The sequence below is a fragment of the Lonchura striata genome, chromosome 1A (assembly GCF_050655825.1).
Source record: "Lonchura striata isolate lonStrDom1 chromosome 1A, ASM5065582v1, whole genome shotgun sequence".
Lineage (NCBI taxonomy): Eukaryota > Metazoa > Chordata > Aves > Passeriformes > Estrildidae > Lonchura > Lonchura striata.
In genome coordinates, this window is record NC_140741.1 from 72,562,420 (window position 1) to 72,586,409 (window position 23,990).

General features: G+C 43.9%; 1 protein-coding gene across 7 annotated transcripts in view; it reads left to right on the forward strand.

The window, feature by feature from the left end:
- SFMBT2 (Scm like with four mbt domains 2) overlaps positions 1–22,345 on the forward strand; it is a 107,049-nt gene extending 84,704 nt beyond the window's left edge. For all 7 annotated transcript variants that reach the window (XM_021530941.3, XM_021530939.4, XM_021530940.4 and 4 more), the window contains 6 exons: positions 2,391–2,500; positions 9,420–9,595; positions 11,033–11,205; positions 12,979–13,227; positions 14,033–14,161; positions 16,125–22,345. In XM_021530941.3, coding sequence (XP_021386616.1) covers positions 2,391–2,500; positions 9,420–9,595; positions 11,033–11,205; positions 12,979–13,227; positions 14,033–14,161; positions 16,125–16,265 — 978 coding nt within the window. In that variant the 3' untranslated portion in view covers positions 16,266–22,345. The remainder of the gene's footprint in view (positions 1–2,390; positions 2,501–9,419; positions 9,596–11,032; positions 11,206–12,978; positions 13,228–14,032; positions 14,162–16,124) is intronic.
- The last annotated feature ends 1,645 nt before the right edge of the window (positions 22,346–23,990 follow it).

The following is a 23,990-nucleotide window of genomic DNA, read 5'->3' on the forward strand; positions in this document are numbered from 1 at the left end:
CAGAGGGGTGAAATTAAACCAACAAAATCTCCAACTGGTCATGCTCCAGCCAAAGGAAATTTGACCGGTCTGAGATGGTTGATGTAATTTTCCATCTCCAGAGAGAGTTGGAAACTGGTTTAGGTTTCTTTGCTGGTTTTGTTTAAATCACAGTTAATTTTTTTTCCAAAATTCTGTTTGTTTGCATTTAATAGAGTGCAATATGAAGTGATACTATTGCTAGAAGGTGCCACTCTTACTGTGATGATGAACCTTTGCTGTAGGGTAAAATGCCAAACTCGGTGACTCACTTGAGATACAAGAGAAGTAAAAGCCAGAGGTTTTTTGGGTGGTTTTTTTTTTGTTTGTTTGTTTGTTTTTGTTTGTTTTTTTTTTCCTTTCCTGAAAAGGAAATAATAGTTCTTACAAAACACTCATTTTTTTGAACTGAGTTTAGAAGTTTACAGAGTCCTGCTGGTGACAAGCCAGCTTTGAGAAAAGTCCTGGCACTGTGGGGGCCTGTGCAGGGCTGGAGTTGATTAGGTGTGTGGGAGAACGCCCAGACAGGGCCACACTGGTATTGCAGGGTTGGGTTTTCTTTTCTTGCTCATTTCCCAGCTATTCTGACAGCTCAGACAAGCACCATTTCTCTGGTGAGGGGGCAGGACAGCAGACTTGGTGGAAATTGCTCAGCAAGATGCTTTCTGCCCCAGATGCCCCACCAGCCAGCAGGGTGGGTGTGGAAGTGTGCTTAAGGAGAGCTTTCCCAGCAAACTGCTGCACAGGGGTTAAATAACCCCCTGGATTTACTGATCAGTGCACCTGATGAGCTGTGAATGAGTGTGGCAGCTCCCCAGGCACTTGATGTTTTTGAGAACCCATTTCTGGCTTCCTGACATGAGGTGTCAGAGGCCAGTGCCCCTCAGTTTGTGAGGGGAGAGACCAGCAAGACAAGATGTGGGTGAGCAGCTGGAAGGGCTCACTCAGAAACTGTCTTTCCATAGCAATTTAAAATGGTTTGGGTTGTATGGGACCAGTGCCACCCCCTGCCATGGGCAGGGACACCTTTCATTATCCCAGGTTGCTCCAAACCCCATCCAGCCTTGGACACTGCCAGGGATTGGACAGACACAGCTTCTCTGAGCAACCTGTGCCAGCACCTCACCACCCTCACAGGGAAGAATTTCTTCCTCATATCCAGTCTAAATCTATCTACCCTCTGTCAGTGTTTGGTGCCTCTAATTGGACTTTTTTGAAGAGTGGTTTGAGTTATGTTTCCAAGGGCCCAATGATAAATTAAATTTTGCTTCTAGTAAAGAACCTATCCAAGCAACTCCAGCCAGTGCCATTTTACAGGGTACTCTGCAGCATTAAGTGAAGCCCTTGCCTGAAAATGATTAATCCTGTAGGGTTTTTAAAATGCTAGCAAATCCTCAGGTTGCTGGATTTAGAGGGGATAAAAAACCCAACCAAACAAACATAAACACATTGGTCACTGCAGTATGACCTAGATATATTTTCATTTCTGATGAACTCTGTTCATGGTTGCTGGATAAACTTTATGTTCATCATACTGAAGTAATTTGCAGGCTCCCAAGGAATTAAGAACAGGCGTTAGGTAACGAGCTAAATTAGATGAAAACCAATCCAGATTGACTGTGGGATCATTCATGTGCATACAATGCAGAGTGTTCAAACACACGGTCTGGTGCTGTTAAGAGATTTGTTTTCCTTGTGTTTATCTCCCTATGCCAAGTGTAGGCTATTAAAGCTTGGATTTCCTGAGCCAGTGGCAGGAATCATTTTTATTCTCAGTGACTTTGGATTAAAAGGATTGGCACGTGTGTTCTCTTGTACGGAGTGGACACACACTGGGCTCCAGGCACACCTCCTGCAAACTCTTTTTGTGGAGACTTCATTACTATTCTGTTAATACAGGCAAGGCACACAGCTCTCAGGCTCTTGAGCACATTGCTGACCTCAAATGTGTGAATTTCCCCTCCAGTGTTCACTGTGTGGTGATGCACGTGACCTGTACCTGGTTGTGCCTTCAGAACTGTTTCTGTTTTCATTTTTTTATTAAACTGGTCCATGATGCACAGGGTCCAGGCTGTGCAATCTGCTCTGGGTGAGAGGGTCTGTCACAAAGACAAAATCACTGGTTATCAGATTTTTGGGGTTAAACAGCATTTAATGCAGTTACCTTTTTAGACTCAGGTGTTATCTATGATATGGCAACTGTGATCCATTCTGGGACCCCTCCTCCTTGCATCCAGCACTTAACCTGTGCAACCAGGACAGAAACAAGCACCTGCAAGCTGCTCCTGCCTGTGCAGCACCTGGCAACATATTCAGTGTGGTCAAGGACTACTTTTAAAACCATCATTGTTGTTGTTTTTATCTCCTCATAGGTTCTCAGCATGGTGATCAATGCAGCTTACAAGCCAGGGAGTGTTTTACGAGAACTGCAGCTTGTAGAAGACCCTCAGTGGAATTTCCAGGAGGAAACACTTAAAGCAAAGTAAGTCTTCAATGTGTGTTCTTCTATCTGGGAGGTTTCAGAAAGGGAACTGACTAGTGGGGGAAAAAAAAAAAAGGTTTTTTTTCCTATTGTGACAGTTTTGCTTTTCTAATTATCGTTTTGCTTCATTGAATTATTTGACTCATTCCATAGCAACTTCAGAAATTAAATATTCACCTGAACGGTTCATTTCTATTGTCTTTCTCCAAGCAGCCATCCAGTTTTTGATGAAGTCAAGTCCTGAGTTTTATGATAAGCTGTTCTTATAAGCTTGGCTATTACTGAATGAGCTCAGTTCCTGACTTTCTAAATGGAGGAGTATGGCTGCTTTTAAATTATAGCCTGTCAGGCTAATGCAGGAAAAAATGGTGAGAATAAATGGTACCAAGAAAAGTTCAAACAAATTTTCAGGGACACATTTTTTAGCAGGAGTGTGATTAAGGCAATGTAGTAACAGATCAGAGATTCAGGTCAAGATTTGATGCCTTTCTAGAATATGTTCTTCAATTCTCTTCTAAACAGCACCAAAGAATACTGAATTCCTCCTTCCAGCATTAAAATCTACCTGTTTATGTCTTCTTTATGTAATGGCCACTATACTTAGGATGTATTTCAACAATTGTTGTCTGTCTGAAAGAGAGGAGTCTCACCTAAGCTCTCTCCAGAGGCCTGAAGAATTATTCTTCCCACTTGAAGATGGATCTCAATAAATATTTCTTTGAAGAAAGCTTTCTTTGTTAACTAATGGTCACCTTGACTTTTTAAGTACTGCAGTTAAATGCAGTGAATCTCACCCTTTGTACTGAACTCTGCAACTCCTTTTCAAAGAAAAGCAATTTTCTCTTGGTTATTTGGTATGAATAGCTGCCAAACACAGCACTATTGATGGCTACTGTATTTGATCTTTGCCCATCCAGATATTGCAGAGTGTTCATGGTTGAGGGAGGGAGTTGAAAAACTTTTACTCTGTGTACACTTAAAACTGCTTTCCTGAAGGAGGATTGCAAATGAAATGAAAATCTACTAGAAACATGCTATTTTTAATTTGCTTCTCTCACCCATGTAGAATGTCAGGCTTTTGTGTTTGTTGTGGATAGAAGTCTAAAAGCCAACTTTGTGCATGCAGATTTTCATTTAAAACAGGTCTTTGACCATGACCTGATTTTCATTGATTCCAGGATCCCACATCTTGTGCTACAAATATCAGATAATTCACTCCTACAGGTACTTAGCAATTGAGAAATCAAGTTGTAAGGCTCTATATTACTTAACACCCTCTCCTGCAAAGAACTGAGCTTACAGGCAGTTTTTCTATTGGCAGTATCGTGAGTAGGATTTTGTTGGGGTTTCCCCTTTGAGTGTGGGGATATACCTTGTGCAAAAGCAGAAATACCTATTTCTTAAGGCTGCTGCAATCCATATTCCTAATGGGAGACAGCCTGGAAAGTGTTTAAATGACCATCCATGATGGTATTTTACGTTGCCCCCCCAGTCACAGTCCATGTTTGTGTTCCTGTATGCTGGCTGCCCCAGCAGGCATCCACCTCATCCAGGGAGTCAGGCAGCATCTTTCAACTTTGTTAAGCCACAGATTGGATCATCACAGGCTCAGAGCCAGGACAGCAAGTTTTGTAGTGCCTGCTGAGAGCAGCACTTCTCCTCCAGTGTGGCATTTCCCTCTGGCTCCTGAGAAGACAAAGCTCATGGGGCTGGACAGCTCCTGGTTCCTGCAGCTCTCTTGCTTCTGTGACTGAGCAGTGCTTGGTGGTGGTGCCAGATCGTCTCTGGGTAATTCGATGACTTTTAAGAGTGCATGGCAGAGGTTGACATGCCCCAAGACTGTCTGGCTACTCTAGGTCTTCTTTATTCCTTTTTAGTTTGCTTGAGTTGCTCCATCCAGAAGTTTTAATTGCATTTGGTTGTTCAGAAGCAAAGATGAAAACAGTCATGAAACCAGATACTGTGGAACATACAAACAGCACATGACACCTTCCACAAGGTGTGACAGTGCTCCAGAATCTTAAACAGGGATGTGTAATGAGCAACAGGGACCTGCAATGAGCAACTTCAGTTCCATGGGCTCTGGATGGTGCCTGTTGCTCAGGATGACAGCTCCAGAGCCAGCTGTGATGGGACACATGGTGTCACCTTCTTTCTGATGTGGACTGGCACCTCCTTGCATCTTGGCAGTGCTGTTTATTTGCAGTGCCTGTGGTAGGGTAGAGCAAAGGGATTGGTGAAGAGGAAGCTGCTTTTCCCACTGTCCCAAATGCAAGGTTTGGCACTGCCAGGAATGCATTATCTCAGTCCTGGGGCAGCCTGCGTTCAGTTCACTCTGCTGTCATGAATGCCCACTGTGGAATCAATTACACTCACCTTGCAAAGAAGATAAAACAATTTAGGTTGTCCAGAGAGGTGTGTTTGCAGTGTGTGATGGCAACTGTTTCCCGTCAGTGCTGCTGGTTCCATGTGAGAAGAGTCAAACCTGATTTATTGGTGATGATGAGTTAGAAATGTCAGGCTTGATCCTCTTGGGTTCCCATGAGGGCCAGTTGAAGCTGTCGGCATTCAACACGTATGGTTTTGATGCTCTTAAGTGCAGTGCCTACATCTTGATTTGCCTTCCCAGTTTTACATAAAATGCTTAAGGGACTTTGTGCTTTTCAAGGGTTTTCATTTCTGAGGGCTGATAATGGGGCTGTTTGGATTTACCCATTTTTGCAGGACTTTGGACATAAACACAAGCAGTGTGTGCAGAAGGTTGTCTCCTGGGTCTTGTATGAAGCCCAGTTGATCAAAATAATAAAGATGAGCATTCCTGGACTCCTTCATTAAATGAAATCCTGAGAGCTTCTCAAATCCAGTAGCTAAACTCCAGGAATATTTACCCCTATGCCAGACATCATTGCTTATTTATGAGGCTGCATTTCAAAGAAAGCCTTTTTGCTGCAGCTGCTTTATAGAAGACTGCCTTAAACTTGTGATAAGTGAGGGCAAGGTGTTTGAAATCTTTGCCTCAGCCTTTGCTAGTGGGGGTTTGCTCTCAGGCTTCCCAGGGCCCTGATCCTGTTGGAGGGAGTGAAGTGTTACCCAGAGTAGGTGGAAAGGAGTCTAAAAACTCTGGATGTGCACGAGTGCATGGAAGCAGTTGGGATGCAGCCAATCCTGGGAGAACTGGACAATGTCATTGCAGAGCCACTCACTGGCATGTTTGGAAGTTGATGACAATGAGGAAAGAATCCTAATTTTTTGGAAAAAGGCAGTTATCACATCCCTCATTAGGAAGGGCAAAGAAGGAGGATCCAAGTAACTTCAGGCTGTCAGCTTAACTTTCCTGGAAAGGTTATTAGCCAGATCCTCTTGGAAGCCATTTCTGAGAACATGCAGGACCAGTAGGGGACTGGCAAGAAGCAAAGGGCGAGTTGTGCCTGATGTGATGAGGAACTGGTTTGGGGTTGAGGAAGAAATTGTGGAAATTCATTTGTGTTCATTTTGAGCAAGGCTTTCCAAACCAGGATCAGTGGAATGACTTAAACCTTTTATTTCTGTAATCAGGAGAATTAATAAGACAAGGCCTTACAACCAGAGCATGCCAGTGCCCTTTCTGAATCCTGTGTTCAAGAGTACAAAATGCCACTGGATGATTAAATAGCTTTGAAGGAAGTTAACTCCTTATGTTTGGCAGACGTTAAGGTAGACAGACAAAAGGAGTTTTCAGTCCTCCAAAAGAAAATTGAGACTTTTAACTACTGAGTTGTTCAAAATTTCTCAGGAATTGTTGGAATGCCTTAGAATAGGACTTTTGAAAATGCAGTTCTCAATGTTCTTGCTTTTTGAAGTTTTTCAGCACAAGACTCTGTGTCATCACACAGCAGTTCCTAACTGGAGCTTCTGGAAGGCGCTATGTTCTCATGAACCTCTAAGCTATTTTAAGGAGTTTCAACAGAAGAGTTCTATTGCAAAGTGCTGTTCATTTAATATTTTTGTTCATGGATCAGCAAGTGTATTTTCCACGGAAATAGTTCCAGCATTAAGGTTTTCTCCAAGTTTGGGATCTGAGGGCAGAAAAGGGGGAAGAGGAAAGAAAGATTCTTTTGGTGTTAGCTGAAAAACCTGTTTTTTAAAAAAAGAAGAGTGATTTCTAAGAAAACCAAAACTACTACCCTTGACATAGCAATTTCCCAAGTCTCCAGTACTGGCATGCTGTGCATGCAGATAATTGCTGCTTGCAAGTGATTGAGAAGGTTAGGAGCCCTGGTACAAAAAAATAAATAGGAGCATCAGTAGTTGGTAACTTTTTGAGAGATGCTAATTGAAAATGTTTTCTGACAAAGGAGCTCCTTCCACATGGCTGTCCTAGAAACAGCTCAGATTACATTTGGTGGTGCCTGTGTTAAAAATCTTCAGCGTGTAAGGTATATGGAAAATATTAGTAGAACTTGGTTTATAGTTGAAAGAGGTGCTGCCAAGACCAAAATGATGTAAAAAATATTGCTGTGACCAGTACTAACACCTTGGGTTATTGAGACTGATTGCTGCAGTCATGGAGATCTCCATTTTGCCATCCCCTTTGTTAATTAAAATGTGTGTTGCATTCAAAGCAGATGATGAAATCAGTCAGTTGTTCATTTTCCTAGTTTCATCTTTTCCTTTCAGCAGGCACTGCAGTACAATGGGTCCTTCCTGGGCAGCCAAACACAATAGGAAGCACACAGTTAGAAAAAGTCAGCCATCCTTGAATAATACCCATCAGGCAGCTTTCTTAGCTTATAAGAAAGAAGATCAAGAGGCAATTTGATTAGAGTGCTTTTGCAGGGAAACAAAACCAGATGCAGTCTTTTCATCCTAGTGGTGAAAGTCAGAACAAGGACAAATAAATGTGAGTTAAATTCATATGCATCCAGACATAAAATGAGGTGTAGGTACAGGTGCTCCCTGTGCCATGATTCTTCCAGTGTGGAGACCCTCGAGGCTGGTGCTTGTCTGGAAGTGCTGGTTTAGTCGAAGCAGAGTTATTTGGGGCCAGGTGAAAGCAGCTCAGTGAAATCCTGCAGCCTGTTTCTGAGAGCAGACTCACTAACCAAACCATCCAGGCTGTCGTTAAACTTAATGGCTCCTGGAGAAGTAATAAGTGCTGCAGGAGTCTTTTCAAACACATTGAAAAGAAATATAAAACTTTTATAAGTAGATGCATTGAAATGCCTGTGGCATTTAGTGGTTTTGGTATTAGGTATTGCCAAACCCTGCTCAGCCAGCCTGCCTCTGCAGCTGTTTCATAGGGAAGCTGGGATCACAGCAGTGCTCTGTACCTGAAAGGAACACTTTTCCCTTTTGCTCTGTACCTGAAAGGAACACTTTTCCCTTTTGCTTCATCTGTCCAGATCTGTGTGGAAAGTTGGCTCATTAAGTCATTCATGCATTCAGGTGAATGAATCCAGGACTGTCTTGGCACCAAAAGGGGTATCAGAGCCTGGCACCTTGCAGGAATGCTCATTCAGGTTTTAGGCTGAGGTGATAATTTGGATTGAGGCCTGAGAATGGTTGGACTGGGCTGTTCTCAGATCTAAATTTCATTTGGGGTTCCCCTTTACAACACTCCATGTGCCGCAGTTTCAAACCCTTTTCCCACACCCCTTTGTTTCAGAAAGAGCTGTCTGAATGTTTTAACTCTCTAGTCACATCTTTATTTCACCACCTCTTCTTCCTCTCCCATATCTATCAGCAGCTGCTAGGAAACTGCAGATCTTAATACACTGACAAACGCTTTGTTTCATTTTTCCTGGTGACTGTATCTTTGTCTTTCCTTGCTTCCCATCCAGTAATCTTTCTTCCACTGTTGTTCCCTCTTTTTTCTTTCGTTATGTGTTACTTTTCCCTCCTCTGAGCACATTTGTAATGCCAGCACCGGGCCCTGGTGCAGTTGTGTCTCATGTTGCATTCCTCAGGATGCGTAAAAGATGTTTTAAAAACCTTATCTCACTGTTTACAACAGCTTGCTGCTGCTGTTTAATAAATTATGGGGATAATTGGTTTTCCAGGGTTCACATCTACAGTGTTGTACAGCAGGGATGTAACTGTATCTTTCTCAGCCATTTATCACTCAGAAACACTTCATATGAAACACCGAAATAAATGTTTTAGTGGCGTAGCAAATTTAAGACAAACCTTTCATTGCAGGTTTCTGCTCTAGGCATTCCCTGTAGGAATAGGTTTTAGGGCCCGTTGCTGCAGCCCTGTTAAATAACTCCAGAGACTCCTGATGACTTCCTCAGGTTTTGTAGTGCCCATGTCTCAGAGTGGTGAAGTCATCTGGTCCCGAGGTGGCAGAGATTGCTGTTCTACCCAGATGCATTTTCACAATGAGTGTGTCCTGATAGCCACAGCTGGCACCACGAGTCTTGGGGATTGTTGGGAGCTGGAACATGATATGGGAGCAGGAAAGATGGCAGTGGAGAAAACCAAAAGTGCACTGGGGCTTAGAGAGTTTAATCCAGACACAGGGTTTTGACCAGAAAGCTCTGCAAGGTGTATAAGCATCTGATAATGGGTCAATCATGCATCCCTCTCCCAAAACCTTTGCATCAGTTCACAATAAGGGCTTGCTGTCCTGTGTAGTATCTTCACCAAGCCCACTGAGATTTTTTTCCTTCCCTTGCCATATCTACACATATATCTAGTGTGCACAGAGATTCCTTCCCAAATCATGTCCATACCTTCAACTTTATTTCACCCTTTTATTCCTCGAGTATATCTGAAATGGAGCCACTAAAAAAATTAGACTTGTTCTGCCTGCATTCTCAAGAGAGTCACTCTCCCAAAAGTCCCTGAGGAGGATCTCTGCCTGGCAGAGGAGAGTCTGGTATGCAGCACCACAGGATTTTCGTGGATGGGTGATGTGGGGTCCTGTACTCCTCCCTAGGTACAGGGGGAAGACGTACAGGGCGACCGTGAAGATCGTGCGGACGTCGGACCAGGTGGCAGATTTCTGCAGGAGGGTCTGTGCCAAGCTCGAGTGCTGCCCCAACCTCTTCAGCCCTGTGCTGGTGGCCGAAGTCTGCCCTGAGAACTGCTCCATCCACACCAAAACCAAGTACAGTGAGTACTGGAAAAATGCCTCTTGGTGCTGGCTGGGAACCGGAGAAGTGGGAGATGGTGGGTGGTGTGAAGCAGGAGTTGTGTGATATGTTAATACTGATGAGGATTCATCTCATCTAGGAGCAGTTGTTTAGTTCTCAGACCACCACAGGTTCCCTTAGAATCCTGTACCAGCCAGCTGTCCCTCTCACTCCATCCTAATACATTTGTTTGATTGTCATCATTTTTTGGAAGTCTTGAATTTTCTTCGTATCTAAAGTTAACACAAGGAGCACGTAAAAGGAGCCTGCAGTGGGAAGCTGAGATTTTAACTCTAAGACAGCTTTGTTAGGTGGGATGAATCCTCCTTGTAAAGAGTTTCTGGCATACACACCAGCACAGGCCAGAACCACAGTGCTGGGGTGCTGGGAGGTTTGAACACTGACTCTTTACTCAGAGTGTTTAATATTTAAACATGGCCATGCCTGTTCAGGAAGGCTGTTGTTAGTATTCAGTGCTTTTTGTTGTCAATATTACTGGTGTTATTGGCTTTTAAACAGGTCAGGAAAGTGGAAGTGAGTGTTGCCCTTCTTCCACAAAGGTTGCAGAAAGCAGTGTAATTGATCTAAAGCAAGTCTCTTGAGTTTGGTGCCAGTAGAAGGAGGAAGAAGGAGGAATGCACTCAGGGGGATACTGAGATCCCTGGGATGGGTTTCTGTAGAAATTTACTCCTGAGCTGGAGTCCACTGGTAGCAAATGGAGAGCTGGGGAAGCTCCAGCTGAGGTTGCCCCATTTCAGAGTTGATGGTTTATTTGACTGAATGAATTTTTCCTCAGAACTCCACTGATTTGCTGAAAGGTTCAGTTCAGTTATGAACTTTGCCATGGTGCCAAGGGTTATTTTAGTTGTGCTGGGATACCCTTGCTGGCCAAGGACAGTGTCTTTCATCCCCAGAGTGCATCAAAAGGCATTTAATACAAACATTTAATGTAAGGTCAGAGAACTCTCACGTCCTTAATTTCAACCTGGACCACAAAATAGTTTAAAATAATAATAATAATCCATTCCTCTGTACATGACTGAGGCTAGCTGGCCCTCTCTCCTCTCTGCTGAAAACCTTAGCAACTTTACCTCACACAGAACTGCACTGGATCAAATCTGGAACTTGTTGGCCTCTTTCCCTCCAAATCACGGCTCAGCTCTGCCTAAACACATTGTTAAATTCTGAAGTCTTCATTCATCATCAATAAATCTGGATATATAAGAGCTGTAACACTCTGTGCTAGTCCAACATGACCTATTTATGCTGTGCTTTTTATTTTCCCAAATCAATGTATTTTAAAGTTTAAATTGCACTTAGAGTACAGTCCTGAGCCTGTAGCAAGGAGCAAGCCAAGGTTCTGAACCTTCTTTGGGTGGTTAAAGTTTGTAATGGGCATTGTGCTTCATTTCTCCAGCTTATTATTACGGGAAGAGGAAAAAAATCATTAAGCCACCAATTGGGGAAAATAACAACATGAAAAGTGGCCACGTCAAGCCAGCCAGACGCAGAAAGAGGCGGAAATCCATCTTTGTGCAGAAGAAAAGGAGATCATCAGCTGTGGATTCGAATGCTGCAGGCTCTGCAGAGGTTTGTGTCACACTGGATAAATTAGCAAAAACCCCTTGGTGCCTTTGTCTTGTCCCCCATTCTTCATTTTCCTTTTGAGTGCCTTCTCAGCACACCTGAACACTTCCACTTGCTATTTTGGATCCTTCCTTGCTGTCTGTTCTTTTAAGATCAGACTGGTTTTATTGGGGCACTATGGGGATTTTTACCTTGTCCATTTTAGAGGTAGCAAGCAGATTTTTGCTCCCACCTTCCCAATACTCACTGGCTGACATGCTGCCTAGTATCTCTTTATTTTATTTCCTTCCTTAACAGCAGGCAGATGAGCCTGTTGGATGCTTTGCACAGCATTTAGCAGAATGAAGGAGCTCTGTGATCCATGTCTAAGATCTCCAAGTATTGTAATAAATAATAATAGCTCATAGCCATTGTAGTTTCAAGAAATTCTGTTTTTTTCATTAACTATTCCTAATGTTTCTGGCTCACAACATCAAGCCTTAGCATCAAAGCAAATGGTTTGTGTCCCAAATACATGGAATTTGAGGGCTCAGTCTTCCCAGTCTGCTGTGTGATACAGCAGGGTCTGAGCTTCAGCAAAGATTCATGTCCAAATTAAAACTGGAGTAGACTTAGTTCTGTGTGGGCTGTTTTCTGGGGGCTTTTCCCATGGTGGCAATAACAGAGCTCATGTGTGGTTTCACTTCCTCAGCTGAGTGCTAGTGATTGCTGCTTTGTGCAATGTGAAATAAAATTGGTTTACTTAAATTCCCTCTACTTCAGCTAGAGTAGGTTATTTTATTCAGCTTTCAGTTGATTGCCTGCATCTTCATGGCTTGGTCCTCATTTAGGTGTAGTTCTGCTTCATTTCCTTAGATTATACCTGCTTCAAAGGAACTTAAATTTACGTTAAACCTAAATCAACCATTAGCCAAGTTTTTCAGCCTTTCAGCCAATACAACTATCTTTGTCTAAATTGCTCTTTCACTCAAGACCTGACCATATGGCTTTGGGTGCCTGCTCACACTTGGATCAGTGATAAGCTGTCAAAGCCATTTGGGCAAGTTATATATATATATATATATATATATATATATATATATATGTAGTACAAAATGCACAGTTTCTATCAGTTGGTGAGTGCCCTTAAGCCCTGTGTGACAGAAATAGCAAGAATCTGGTATAATACTTCAAATGGAACTTCGGGCTTCACCTCCAGCAGTTCAGTGTTGGGCTGAAAGCAGGGAAATCTGGGTGAAATCCTATGTCCTTTTGCAACAATGCCACTAAAAGAATGCAGTCTTGAACATCTAGACATTTTCAAAGCGCACTAAAATTTCCCTTTTTTTAGGAGCAATAACACCCAAACCAGTTTGAAGCAATGTGAAAGTTTAAAGTCAAGCCTGTTTCTGATTTTATCTCACTCAATCTGAATCATCTCAGTCAATCTGAATTTCATTTTATCCTATTAGTATTTTCCATTCCTCCTCCTAAGCATCCGCAGCGCCACGAGTTTTGAGATACCAGCCCAAGAGAGGAACATTTCATGCCAGACGAGTTATTGCTGCTGAACTTTAGTTGTGAGGAGAGCAAGCATTTCCTGCCACGTTTGTTTTTTTTTCCCTCATGCGTTTTGTAACAAATCGAGGGCTAATTGACTTAGCGCTGTAATGAGAACGAGGTAATGCAGTTAAAATAAATGTAACCCTGGACCAGCATGGCCATGGGGATGGAGCTGACGCGGTGCCTTTGGGTTTGCCGCTGCGCCCATCTCCTGGGTGCTGTTTGTGCGCGCAGGAGAGCGAGGAGGACGAGGCGGACGCGATGGAGGACGAGACGGGCAGCGAGGAGACGAGCTCGGAGCTGCGCGATGACCAGACGGACACGTCCTCGGCCGAGGTGCCGTCTGCCCGGCCCCGCAGAGCCGTCACCCTGCGGAGCGGCGCCGAGCCGGACCGGCCCCCGGCCGCCGAGAGAGCGCGGCGGAGCCGCCGGCCCCAGCCCCACGCCTGCGGCGAGGCGGAGAAGGACCCGCCACCCAAGGAGGTGAGCGTGTCCCACCTCATGGCACCATCCCTCCCGAAATGAGTGCCAAACTTCCCCGCTCTGAGCAGGGCATCCCTGCCTCTTCACAGGAGTAGTGAAACGCAACCTTTAAGGAATTTAGAGATTTTAGAGGAGCTAAGATTTTAAGCCTTACTAGGGCTAATTAAAATAAATGAGCAGGCCTTGATGAAGTTAAGAGTTAGTAGTTAACTAATAATTGATTGCTCATCAGCACAATGTTTAGTTAGCTATGTTAATAATGAAGAATATAGAAACTGACAAATAGTTTTTAGGAACATAAGACAATTGTGGGGCTCCTCTGTTCTGAAACCAATTGAAGACATGGAATGGGAGTTCTACCAAGAGTTCATTTGTCATATTTGCATTGAAAAGGTAGAAAGGTCAGAAGGAGGAAAAAACTTCATTTACTTCCTCATTTTGGGACTCCTCCCCATGAAAGGGACACCGACCCATTTCAAGGGACAAACTACGCATGCTTAATAACTTTTTGAGTGATTAGCATACAAAGTGAGTAATGGGATGTACCAAAATTATGAAAATGTATTTGTTTTTTTTGTATTCAATACTTGTATGGATAAAAAGACTCTGTAATCACCTGGAAGCTGCGGTGTGGATTTGGGAGCTGTCCCAGCATTGAATAAACATACACTTTCTAACTTTAAACTGTTAGAGAGTTTTTGTCCATCACAGTTGGATATCAGTACTAGATCAATATCCATATTTTTTTAATAACTCAGTAGTTTGCTTTATGAAAAGCTTTCTTTGTTATTTTTTTTCCTCACAGGAAGTTAAGCAAGAAGAGGAGGAGAAGCTCGTCCTGGACAGTAACCCACTGGAGTGGACTGTGACTGATGTCGTGAGGTTTATTAAACTCACCGACTGTGCACCCCTTGCCAAAATATTTCAGGAGCAGGTAGAAGTCCTTTTGTCACTTGTCCCTTTGTGTCTGTGGTGCCTGTTCATGTTACAGGACATCCCACCGTGCTGGCTGGGCTTGGGGCTTTGACAGAGACTATGACCAGACTTCAGGTCCATCAGTCCAAGTTATAACACCAATTTTGGCAAGGCATGAAAATGCTTAGAAACTAGAGTCAGAGCCTTGCCAGATCCTCAGAGTCCAGAAACTCAAGAGCCTTGTGAAAAACCCTTGTGGAAAGCAGGAGGTTTAATCCTTTCCTGCCAATTCCATGGTGTCATACTGATATCCCATAGGTAGGAACCTCATTGTAAAAACAGATAATGGTTACCTGGTACATACCAGGCTTTCTCCAGGCCATATGGGTTCCATCCTGTTCTAAAATACTGGCCTGGGAAGCAGAAAAGTGTCGCTTGAAGCCCAAACTGACTGTCCAAATTTTGCCATTAACACCTAGCTGTCCAAAGTGTGTAGACACCTAATTCCTAACTACGTTCCTCTGAAGATCTGCCAGTCAGGCCTTGGATGACCTAAATTTAGGAGATGCCAGCCTTCTCCCCATTAAGCAGATAGGGTTGCAGGAGCAGAAGCCAGTGTTCTTCATCTCAAGCCTGTGTGAGTGTGTACAGTTTATGTGGAAAGAGCCATTCCTTGGCAAATGAGTCTCAGCCACTGCTGAGGGTAAAGGGCAGCACTAACGAGCTGTAGGTAGGAAGAAGCAAGTGTGGTTAATTGGTCAGTGGTGTGGCCAGCTGCTCATTGAACTGGTTCTTCACCATGGATGACTCCAGCTGCTGTGGCTGGGAGAAGGTTGGAGGGTGAGTTGGAGAAACTCCCCAGAGCAGGATGCTGCAGTTGCTGTGTCACAGCGAGCTCCAACCTTTGTTAACCAGCCTGGAGCAGTGCCAGGGCTTGGAAGCCAACCCTGTCTCTCCTTTGCCGGAGATTTTTACAGTGGCTTGAATCAAACACTGATGACTGGAGCTTTTCCTTGTGAAGCCCTGGTGCAGTGCTGCATGCCATCAACCTTCAGTGGAGGATGGACCTGAGCTGTGGACAGTCCTGATCAAAGCAGCACTTCAGGTGTCTAAATCCTCGTGTTCAGTGCTGCCTAACCAGGGCTTCCTGGGCAGTTTATATTGGCTGTGAGTTGTTGTGCATAGACTCTGATGAAGTTTTGTGGCCTGATAATCTCAGTCTGTTAAAGAATAAAGATAACTTGAGCTCTTTGCCAAGAAGAGGATCATAAAGCTAACAGAGGTTCCCAATGAAATTGCTCACACAGGGTTCTGGTTCATGGAGTTTCATGCATAGTTATTCTAGAAGGAAAGATATGACCTGCAGAGGTTCTTTCCAGCCTACACCATTCTGGGATTGTGGGATATTAGAGATGGCAAGAGCTTTTGGTGGTCCAGGCTCCTCTCTTGGTCACTCAGCAGTGGAACAAGACAGGTCTTGTGTGTACCTGGGTACAGGGCATGGAGCAAGGCAGACATAAACCTGTGCTGAGAAAATTGTGGGTCAGAGTAGATAGGGAAAGGGTCTGACTTGGCAGTGGGACCAGCATTGGTTTCTCCATTCAGCTCCCTCCTGTGTCTCCTGGTGTCTCTCTGCAGCCTACCCCTTGTTGCAGTTCCTCAGGCATGAAATGGGCTGATCAGATCTCTGTGGATTCTGCAGAGATTCTTTAGGTGATCCCTCATTTCAGCAGCTGGGAGGCTTTTCCCAAGCTGGGGGTTAAGGTGAGAACCCATGAAGAGACACTTGACAACTTCTGAAAAATCATGTCGTATCTCAGGGAAAGGAGATACGGGCAGTGTCAAAGTGGGAGAAAAAAGCAGAGGATAAAAGAACTTAATTTTTAGGGCAAGCTGCCCTTCTTGTTGCTCCAAACGTGCTTATTCATCCTGCCCTTCAGAGTCCAGAAGCAAAAACATTTTCCCTGTGTTTCTTTCCCCAGGACATTGATGGCCAGGCCCTCCTGTTGCTGACACTGCCCACGGTGCAGGAGTGCATGGAGCTGAAGCTGGGTCCAGCCATCAAACTGTGCCACCAGATCGAGAGAGTAAAAGTTGCTTTCTATGCACAATATGCCAACTGACTGCACTTCTGCATTCCTTCCTGTCCCCCTCCTTGTTCCCTGTCTTTTTTACCACTTCAGCTTGTTCAAGGGGTTTTCTTCCCCCATACCCTTTTTCTTTTCTGAGAACAATTGGAATTGAAAGCACTGGGAGCAATCCATAGGGGGAAGAAAAACAAAGACAAAAAGAAATGAGCTACAAATGGAACTAACTTTTCTGTACTTATAAAGCACATGGAAAGACTGCTGGCATCTCTCCTCATGAGCCTCTCCAACCCATTGCCCAGTGGTGCAAGGCCAGCAAGGCTCAGGTGGTTTGTCACCAAACCAAACCTACCAGTGGCAGACACATTCCTAAGGAGAAGGGTCAGACGTTTCCAGGTGGTCGTGGTTTGTCTAGGACAATTTCTGGACATGAACCTTTCTTTTAGACAGCTCTGGCACTCTTCTTTCATATTGAAATGCAAGTCATCATTTGTAGAATTACCTGGAGTTTAACTGCAAGTTTAATCTTGCTGGTCAATGGGCCTTTGTTTTTCCTTCTGCCTTTCTGGTTTTACAAAAGGAAAAAGTGTTACACCAGACACATAATGATTATTCCTGACTGGATATTGAAGAAAGGAGACTCAACCCATGGTCTCTGTAACATTAGACAAAATTGCAGTGGACTGACAGGGGTGACACAAGACCTGGTGGGGCAGCAGCACATCCTGAGCCATGCTGGCTCTGCACAATCAGCTGAATATCCCAGTGATGGGATCTGTAGAATTCTCCATTCTTTACAGGAACATGAAGGCTTTCATAGTCAAAATCTTAACTCTTAAATCCAAGTCAATTTAAAGGCCTGTCTTTGAGCCATATGGTGACAGCAGACTGGCACCAGAGACTCCTGCTGACCCCCTGTGCTCAGAAGAACCTCCTGACCAACACCAGGCTGCAGCTGCTGCATTCTTCTTCATTGGTTTCCTTCTTAAATTCTTTGGAGAAGAGAGAGGACCTTCAGATATAAATACCCTGGAATACATCCAGATCTTGCCCAGAGGGTGTTTTAGGCAAGAAGCATTGACTCTGCCATGCATGGGAATTCCTAGCTTGCCTTTCAGCAAGTTTCCTGATTTGTCACTGAGGAATGGGATTGGTGCAACTGCTGCAGGCTGGACCAGATGCTGAGATTTCATCAGAAATGTTTTTACATGGGAGATAAGCAGGCCTGGATCTGTTCTCAGCTGTTGCTGTTCTGAATATTTTCTTCAAGTTTTAATGGGTTCAAGGCAGTATTAGTTGCCTCTGCATCAAATGCTGGGGTTTTGTTCTTCAGAAATGCAGAAACAGGGTTCTGTAGTGGCGCAGATATTAAAAAAACTGGGATTTAGACTGGATTTCCTGCTGACAGTGGCAGTGAAATGTGTCAGCAACTGATTTGTTAACTACTCTGGATCCCTCTCAGGGTCCCCTGAAAGTGTTTCAGTGTTTTGTCTCTGAATACAGAAGGATTGTGCCCAGCAAAGTGAGAGAACAGCTGAGAAAATCAGGGAGGCTGCTTCTCCCAGCTCCTCCTCACTTCAGCCCAGTCCTGGTGTTACATCTGTCAGCAGGAGACAGCTCCTGGGACGATTCTGTCAGGAGAACTGGCGCATGAGGACATTCCAAGGAAGAGAAGCAGAAAGGCTGTTTGCTAAACAGCATCCCAGCACTGATCCTTCACTCATCAAATCCAGCTTCTTCTGCTGCTCTGATGTTCTTGGAGTTTCTGGCCTCTGGGATTTGTCAGAGACATTTCATGCCTTCTGGGATACACTGCAAAAATGTCATTTTTTGTCTGCATCAGCCTTGTAACTGTAGATATTCCTATGGCAGCTAATTCCTTGTGGAGGCATGACTGGGGAGCAGACACACACAGACTCTAAGAGAAACTAGCTCTAGTGCTGACCAGTCATGGAATGGAGGAAGCATTGAGCTAAAAACATGAGAATCTTTATGGCTGTTCAGGGAAGTTAAATCATACTCGAAACTCGAACTATTAAAAAACAAAAAAAGTTTCAATTTTATCTTGCGCCGGCTCTTTTATTTCTGCAGATTTCTCTTTGCTCACTATTTGTCTTTCACTTTATTGTTCTTCAGTGTTGCCTCATTTATCACTTTCTGTCCTCTCAGAGAAGTTGATAACCTGAAATCTTTATGCTAAAATTACCTTGGGTGGTAAATGCTAAATGCTTTGCTGTTTGTTTTTAGTCTGCAGGATGGGAAGGGATACAGGATTGGGTATTGTTGTCTGTTGCATTGGTTGCTTTCCAGAAAAGCTGGAGCTGAACTTCTTGGGTCATTTCTTACACAAGTGGAGAATGAGTGGTGTGGAGTTTAACTGGACAATATGCTCAGATTGAACAGAGATCAGAAGGAACTAATTACTCTTGCCTGGATTTCATTTCAATTCTGGAACGTCAGTAAAGCTTTGGAGTAATATACTTCAAAGGAGATGATGGAAATCCAATCTTGCTGGAGTAAAATGCCACTTAACTTTGCAGTGTAGAAGTGCAAACCACTGTAAGTTTTGTGGGATTTTTTGTTCCAGACCTGGTTGATTATAAGTTAAATTCAGAGCTGCTGCAGTTCCGCAGATGCACTGAGGACAGTGGAGGAGCCACATCTCCCTCCCCGTTCTGAATTTGTCATCCAGGCCTGAAGTTTGTTGTGTCACCAGCTGCAAAAAGTCACTGCTGTGAAGTTCTGAGCTCATGGTTATCCCAGGCCACTGCCAAGGGCTGGGGAGCAGCTCTGCTGTTCTTTCTGGGCTGTTGGATGCTGACCTTCGGAGTACTGACACAGACACTTTGCTGTGCAGGTGTTACTGGGCTCTCTCCAGGCACAGGACCCAAGATGGGAATTCTTGGAACAAAAACAGGGGGCTGAAGAGTGTATGGAGCGTGCTTATCTTTTTCTGCACTGGCTTCTTTGGAGCTTGCACTCACTCAGGCTGAACAAATCCATGGGCAGGTCCCTGCTCCCTCCACAACCCTTTCCTTTACAGAATCAGCCAATTCCCACTTTTCAGAGCCTAAGCATCCATCTCTGAAATTGGATTAAATCATTAACTTAAGGAATGTCCATGATTTCCGGGTTGGTTGTCCTGCCTTCCTCCTGCTGTCATGGATGCTCTTCAAGAAAAATGATCTTTGATTTCAGGGCTTTTCTTCCTTTTTCAGCTCCCAAACACAGCTGCCAGCACGACTAAATCCTTGCTTTTCCTACCTCTCAGAGCACGAAGGCTTCTCAGCTCTAGGAGGATTTCAGGGTTTACAGCTCTTTTGTGTTATCCATATTCCATAACCCTTGATAGTTTGGTCCTGCAGGGTGCAGAAACCTCCTAAAAATGCTGTGTGCCCTCAGAAAACACCAAAATCGAGGCACACCCTGCCCTTAGTGAAGTACTCAGTAGATGGATGGCCTGACCCATCCTGACAGGCATATTTGGATGCCTGCTGGGATTTAAAAAGGTTCTCAGTGGGGCACCTAAACTCCTTTATTTTACTCTGGGCAAACAGCTAATTTGCCTTAGACTGCAAAGTCAGCATTCCTTGGCTTTAACCTTCAGCCTGTTGCAGTCCCAGTTGTGTGGTGTCCCCATCTCAGCCTTTTGAAGGCAAACCAGGCAATATTGGGCTGCCATCATCAACATTGAGGCACCTTAAAGCCTGCCTTGGTCTTTTCAGGGCACAAAATCGAATTTGGCAGAGCTGCTGTGCCATCTCAGTGTTTCAGAGGCTCTGTACAATCAGGGCACTTCAAATACTCTGTGCTTTTCTGGTGCAGTGCATCTGGAGAGCAATGAACTCGGAGTGTTCCTCTCCTTTCCAAATTCAAGTGCCAAAAGAGAACAACATGCTGCACTGAACACCATTAAAACCAGCTTTATTATGCGTGGATAAATACAGTCCCAAGGGCTCCATTTTGGTGCTAAGATATGTCACGCTGTATTTTCCATTGCTTGGGATTGCAAAGCTGACTCCTTACTCCAGGAAATATTTTCTGTAATCTGCAACATCTTGAATATTAGATTTGTTTTTTTTTTTCTTGTGACCGTACACTTGTTAACTTGGATACACTCAATAAATACTCCTTCACCCACAATCCTGGGTGTTTTGGAGATGTTTTATACAGTATATTTATGTAAAAATTCTTACAAAATCTGGTTGCATGTATATTTTCCCCTCAATAATATTCTTTATCACATCAGCTGACGCAGAACTAAAGGAATCTTACTCAGGATTTGATCCAAAAATAACTGAGGTTAGTGTTAGGGCCCTCATGACGTGAGGCTGTGGGACCAATCCTTCACCATTTTCTCTCACATAGAAGCCTGCACTTAATTAACAGAAAATTTAAATGCCTCCTTCTCTTAGCAGGCAGAAATGCAGCTGCAGTCTGTCAGACTTCACAAGAGAGGGCTTGTGTCCTTAGGTGCTCATGAACTCCCTATAAAGGAGCAGAAGCCTTTAATGGTCTCATTTATTCTTTGGTACAATACTCCAGCAAGAAGTGTAAGTGGTGTTAATGGCTGCATACAGAATATGAGCCAGTCATCAAAGATGAGAATTTTATAGCCCAGCAGTGCTTTAAATGTCAACTGTCCTGCAGAATAAGAGTGGTTTTGCAGTGATTTGGTGCCACAGACAGGAATTTTCTTGGAGAAGACACGTGAACTGCACAAACCTAGGTCATAGTTACAAATACTTGTGGCCTTTCTCTTGTTTTAGTCTATTTTGTTAATTTTTGCAGTGAAAAAGGTAAGTCTTGATCACTGCCAAGGATGTGGGAGAGGGGAGAGAGGGTTTCAAGAGGAGGAAGCCTGGAGTTCTGGACTCGAGTTGCCTTTGTGGAGAGTGACCTCTCAGAACAGAAGCACAGCTGGGTCTGTGAGCACCATCCCTGAAAGCTTTTCTTTTTCACAGCAGAGATGGTTTTTGAGTCCCAGCAGGGGCCAGGTGAGAGGAGGGAAAAAAGCTGGCAATAGACTTAAGAGCTACAATGCTGAAAGGTTCTAATTTTGTTTTCCCAGACAGAGAAGTCTGACTCAGCTATCCCTAGGCTCATTGGTTGGATAGGAGGGAAAATCAATCTTTCTTCATTGTACCCAACTCCTGTGTGTCTTCTGGAGTTTGGGGGCTGAATACTCTCCTCTTGCACCTTCCAGACCTCCACAGGAAACATCAGGCTAAAACTTGAGCTCTCTCCCCCAGGAAAAGGTGACAGTGCCCTGAGTTTAGGTTGTGGATATCCAGAACACTCTGCTCTGTGTTGTGATGTGACAGGATGAGAATGCTCATTCCCAGGGCACCCCTCCAGCTTCTCGTTGCTCCAGCCTCCCTGGAGATTATGGACATATGAATGTCCACAATTTATACATTTTAAAGTGTGCATTCCATTTTCCAGTCCCTGTTCTGCCAAACTTGGTCAGGATGTGCCAAGTTGTTCCAGCAGCCTTCGCCTTCAGGGACCTGCTTTTTGGAAAACACTCAGCTGGGGAATAGTACCATGACACTTTCACATGCACAGGCAGGGGTGTCCTGTGTATTCCAAGGGAGGTGAAATCTCAAATGCAGTCTTGGAGGGGAGTTGAGTCTTCTCATGTGCCTTGTGTAGCACAAGGCAAGCACTTGAACTGTCTCTCCTGGAGCAGCAGGAATTGGCTCCACAGCCAGCAGTTACACTCCATTCGTGGTGGTGCATGTTGGAAAACTTTGAATTGTTCTGCATTCCAGTTTGTACTGAAGGTTTTGACTCCAAGTTTGTGTACATAATCCCTTTGGTGTGTTGATACATATGTGTGTATATATATATGTATATATATATGTGCGTGTATATGTATGTGTATATATATATACATATAAATCAATCAATGCTGGTGTTTTTACTTTTTGAAGTTCCCAGGGCGAAGGGCATGTTGTCAGTTTGCTGTAAGATTCTATTCTGTATATATGTTTCCATGTAAATAAGTGAAAATCTATATTCAGAGTTATATTTTAATTTTTATTCAGAATGAAATCCCTTTTTACTTGAAACAGTTGTAAGCCACGTTGTTAATAAAGTAACAATAAGTCATATATCTTTCCAGGCTGTTTTGTTTGTTTTTTTTTTTTTAAATTTTTGTTTGACAGGGCTTTGATGCATCTGTATGTCCAAGCTGCCTGGAAACAGTTTTGCTTTCATTGAGCCCCCAGACTTCCAGAGGTACAACACGACTTCCCTGGCTCAGCACTCCATAGAAGCTGAATAGTTTGGGTTTATGCATCTTGAAGTTCTTCCCAGAAGCAGGACATGAAACAAGAAAGGTGGTGGGTGGTAAGGAGACACAACAGCATCCAGGGACATTTTAAGAAAGTGATGGAGCAGGGTGAAAGACAGGAATGAAAATAACTCATTAACAGGCAAAGGAGGGTGTGGTGCTGATGGTGGCAGGACGAGAGCTACAGCAGCACATGGAGTAGGGAGTCAGAAAATAAAATTTCTCCAGGTGCACAGCAGCTGTTGGAGATGGGGGAAGGTGTTCTACAGCGGGGAAAAAATAAATTCCAAAGGGTGAGCTTCAGACACACCTGCTTTGCCAGACAAAACCTTGGGTGTTTTATCTGCCTCGTGTGATGTTTTCCCTGCATTTACAGGCTGTGCTGAGCTGAAATTCCAGCTTTGCAAGTCCTGTCACTTTTCAGACCTCTCACTGACATCCTGAGTCCTGCTCTAGTCTCTGTTGGGCTGGCTTGGCTACCAAGCATTTGCCACTGGGGTCATCACCTGTCCCCTCTGTCTCAGTGAAAGCAGGGTGGTGCACAACCCAACATTATTCTGTTGATGTGTGCATGGGAGAAAGTGAGCAAGGAGTGCGCAGAATTGGCTAACAAGAGTTTGGATGACTCTCTTTGGTTTCGCCCCATCAATCCTATTTAAATGCTTCTTGTGGATACAGCAAAAACAAAATTTCTCCTTCTATGTTCCATTGTTTTTCCAATTTCATCAAGACTGGCTATTGTCCATCAAGCAAAAACACAACTATGGGCAAGCAGCTGGGGGTAGAGCGACTTAAAAAATAATCAAACCATTGAAAAATTGTTATTTTACAATGTCTTGGGATGATAATCCTGTGGTCTGACTCCTTATGACACTGCTAAAGCCCAGGATGTGGGTGGGACAAAAGTGCAAGTGGTCAGTGTTGTGACCTGTCCAGCCAGCCTTGGGAATAAAGCACCAGAGCAGTGGGCACTGCTGGGTGTGGACAGGACCTGCTGGACCACAGAAGAGCTCACTGAAGGTGAACTAGAGAATGGGAAGGATTTGTGAAAGGAAATAATTCTGAGGTGAATCTGATGGTGACATAAAACCAAAAGAGCAAAAACTTGAATGGTTTATGATATTCTTCAGGATCCAGAGGTGAAAATAAATCCATGTATCTTCCCCTAACTCATTACATAGTCATTTAAAAGTAGTGCAAAGGTCAGACACCGGTTTTTAAATTTCTGCCCCAGCTCAGGCAAGACTCAGAGCTCTGCAAAGAGCTAATTTTTGAAGAATATGAAGCGATTTTAGTCAAACCCTGGCAAGATATTCCAAGTGAGTTCCTCAAAATTAATGATCAACACCTGCAATATGGGGTTGCCATATATAATTTCCTGAGGGGAAAAATACCTGCCAACCAACTTGCTTCTGATATCACAGACCAAGGTTTTGAAGACCATTTTTAGTGTTTTTCATGTG